Here is a 2,500-nt window from a genome sequence, read left to right as displayed (position 1 = left end):
TTGTCTGAGAAGTTGGCCGCCTCCTCGGTGTACACCTGAAGCTGTCGGGCCGTAGACACGGCATTGGTCAGGTTCAACGGCATCTGGGGGAGGAGGGGAGGAGGGGAAGAGAGAGGGGGAAGAGAAGGAGGGGAAGAGAGAGAGGGGGGGTAGAGAGGGGGGAAGAGAGGAGGGGAAGAGAGAGAGGGGAAGAGAGGGAGGGGAAGAGAGGGAGGGGAGAGAGGAGTAGAAGAGAGGAGGGGAGAGAGGAGGGGAGAGAGGGAGGGGAAGAGAGGAGGGGAAAAGAGGGGGGATAGAGAGGGAGGGGAAGAGAGGGGGAGAAGAGAGGAGGGGGAGAGAGGAGGGGGGAGAGAGGGGGAGAAGAGAGGAGGAGAGAGAGAGGGAGGGGAAGAGAGGAGGGGAAGAGAGAGAGGGGGAGAAGAGAGAGAGGGGAAGAGAGGGGGGGAAGAGAGGAGGGGAAAAGAGGGGGGGAAGAGAGATGAAAGGTGAGTTTGAGTCTCACCTGGTTGATGACTATGTAGATGATGGGTGTGACGTGTGTGACGTGTGTGACGTGTGTGTGTGTGTATAGTGTGTGTGTGTGTGTGTGTGTGTCTCACCTGGTTGATGATGTACAGCAGTGGTTCCCAAACTTTGTACAGTCCCGTACCCCTTCAGACATTCAATCTCCAGCTACGTACCCCCCGTTTTTAACCACCGCCGTGAAATTGTGAAATTGCCAGGGATTTCAGGATTCGGATGGAAGTTTGGATCAAACTGAGTTTTATTAGCAATACAACCAGGTAAAGGGAAATGAGAAACAAACAATGAGGTCGAACTAACTCACTCAGGGGTTTAACGGGAATAACTATTTAACTCAAACAAGGCAAAACAGATGAAAACCAAGATACTCAGCGTCAAACGCCGGAAGAACACAAACTAACGATGTTTTAACTAAGGACATAAATAAACTAAACAGTGTGCAGAAGTGTGTGCGTTAAATTTGAAAAGGGGGGCGTGGCAGGAGCGGAGTTCAGCCAGAAATAATCACCACAGGTTAATGTGACAAATGTACTGCTGCCCCTGATCCAAGGACTCGTAAGAGCCACCTGGCTTGCTGTCACCGGCAGGTGCATCCTCGATTGTAGGCCTACTGGTAGAAGCCGATGGTGTCTCTCTGGACGGGGGATTAACCACTTGTCCATGTTCTTGCAGCAATCGGAACGAGCTCCCGCTAGCCCTACACAGGGCATCAGCAAGGAAATTCTGACGAGGGAGCTAACCGCCTATGTTTTGACTAACGGTCACTAACCTACCTGTAGCCATTTTTGGCAGTGTAATTATTTCGCTGAATATCGGTGTGAGTATTTTTGGCTATTCAGACTATTTAAGATTTCATGTTTATTTATAGCTCAGTTTGTAAATGTAATGAGCTTTTTCACTTTGAAAACGCAAATCACATTGTCTCCCCGCGTGACCTCTGAACCACTTCGCGTACCCCAGTTTGGGAACCGATGATGTATAGGATGCAGGTGTGTAGTGTGTGTGTGTGTGTGTGTGTGTGTGTGTGTGTGTGTAGTGTGTAGTGTGTAGTGTGTGTAGTGTGTATATATAGTGTGTGTGTGTATAGTGTGTGTGTGTGTGTGTTGTGCGTGTAGTGTAGTATGTGTGTGTGTGTGTGTGTAGTGTGTGTGTGTATATAGTGTGTGTGTGTGTGTGTGTGTGTGTCTCACCTGGTTGATGATGTACAGGATGCGGGTGACGTCCTTCTCGAAGGGGCAGCGTGAGTAGTCCCCCTCGCCCCACGCCCCGCCCCGGTCACAGCGCCTCCACGCCCGGCTCTCGTCCACGGGGGAGCCCAGGTAGATGCCCGCCCCGCCCCCCTTGGGCCGCCCGCAGGGCAGAGATGCTGTGATGCCCCCCAACGTACGCGCCCACCTAAGGAACACACAGACACACACACACACACACACACGCACATACACATACACACACACACACACACACAGACACACGCACACACACACACACACACACACACACACACACACACAGGAGTCAGACAGAGGGAACAGCTAACATAAACACACCCTTCGGTTCTATTCAGTCACCACTGGAGGACCCCAACATCCCAGAAAGCCCTCTGATCTACAGAGGATGGCATCAGGTACAGGCAAGTCTCTCACACACACTCACACACACACACTACACACACACACACACACACACACAAACATCCTGTACATCATCAACCATGTGAGACACACACACACGTACACGTACACACACACACACACACACTACACACACACTACACACACACACACTTCGTCAGCGTGAGCGTCAGGCCTCATTATCCTGACAACCTGTTGACCTGCTCGTGTCCACTAGGTGGCAGTGCAGAGCTGCCTCTTTCAGTCAGGATGATGGTGAGGGGGAGAGAACACAGAATCCTCAGTTTGAGCAAAGTGTTCCGTGTGTTCCGTGTTGCGTGTTCCGTGTTGCGTGTTCCGCACCTGAA

General features: G+C 51.8%; 1 protein-coding gene across 1 annotated transcript in view; it reads right to left on the bottom strand.

The window, feature by feature from the left end:
* LOC122129871 (adhesion G protein-coupled receptor A3-like) overlaps nucleotides 1–2,500 on the bottom strand; it is a 47,454-nt gene that overhangs the window by 12,344 nt on the left and 32,610 nt on the right. Inside the window, exons 9-10 of the mRNA XM_042704595.1 lie at nucleotides 1,713–1,917; nucleotides 1–83 (exon numbers count right to left, since the gene is read on the bottom strand). The exon at nucleotides 1–83 is cut by the window's left edge and continues 67 nt beyond it. Coding sequence (XP_042560529.1) covers nucleotides 1–83; nucleotides 1,713–1,917 — 288 coding nt within the window. The remainder of the gene's footprint in view (nucleotides 84–1,712; nucleotides 1,918–2,500) is intronic.

This window comes from Clupea harengus, unplaced genomic scaffold (genome assembly GCF_900700415.2).
Source record: "Clupea harengus unplaced genomic scaffold, Ch_v2.0.2, whole genome shotgun sequence".
NCBI lineage: Eukaryota > Metazoa > Chordata > Actinopteri > Clupeiformes > Clupeidae > Clupea > Clupea harengus.
Note: the sequence above shows the minus strand (reverse complement) of the source record. Positions and strands in the feature narration are given on the sequence as shown.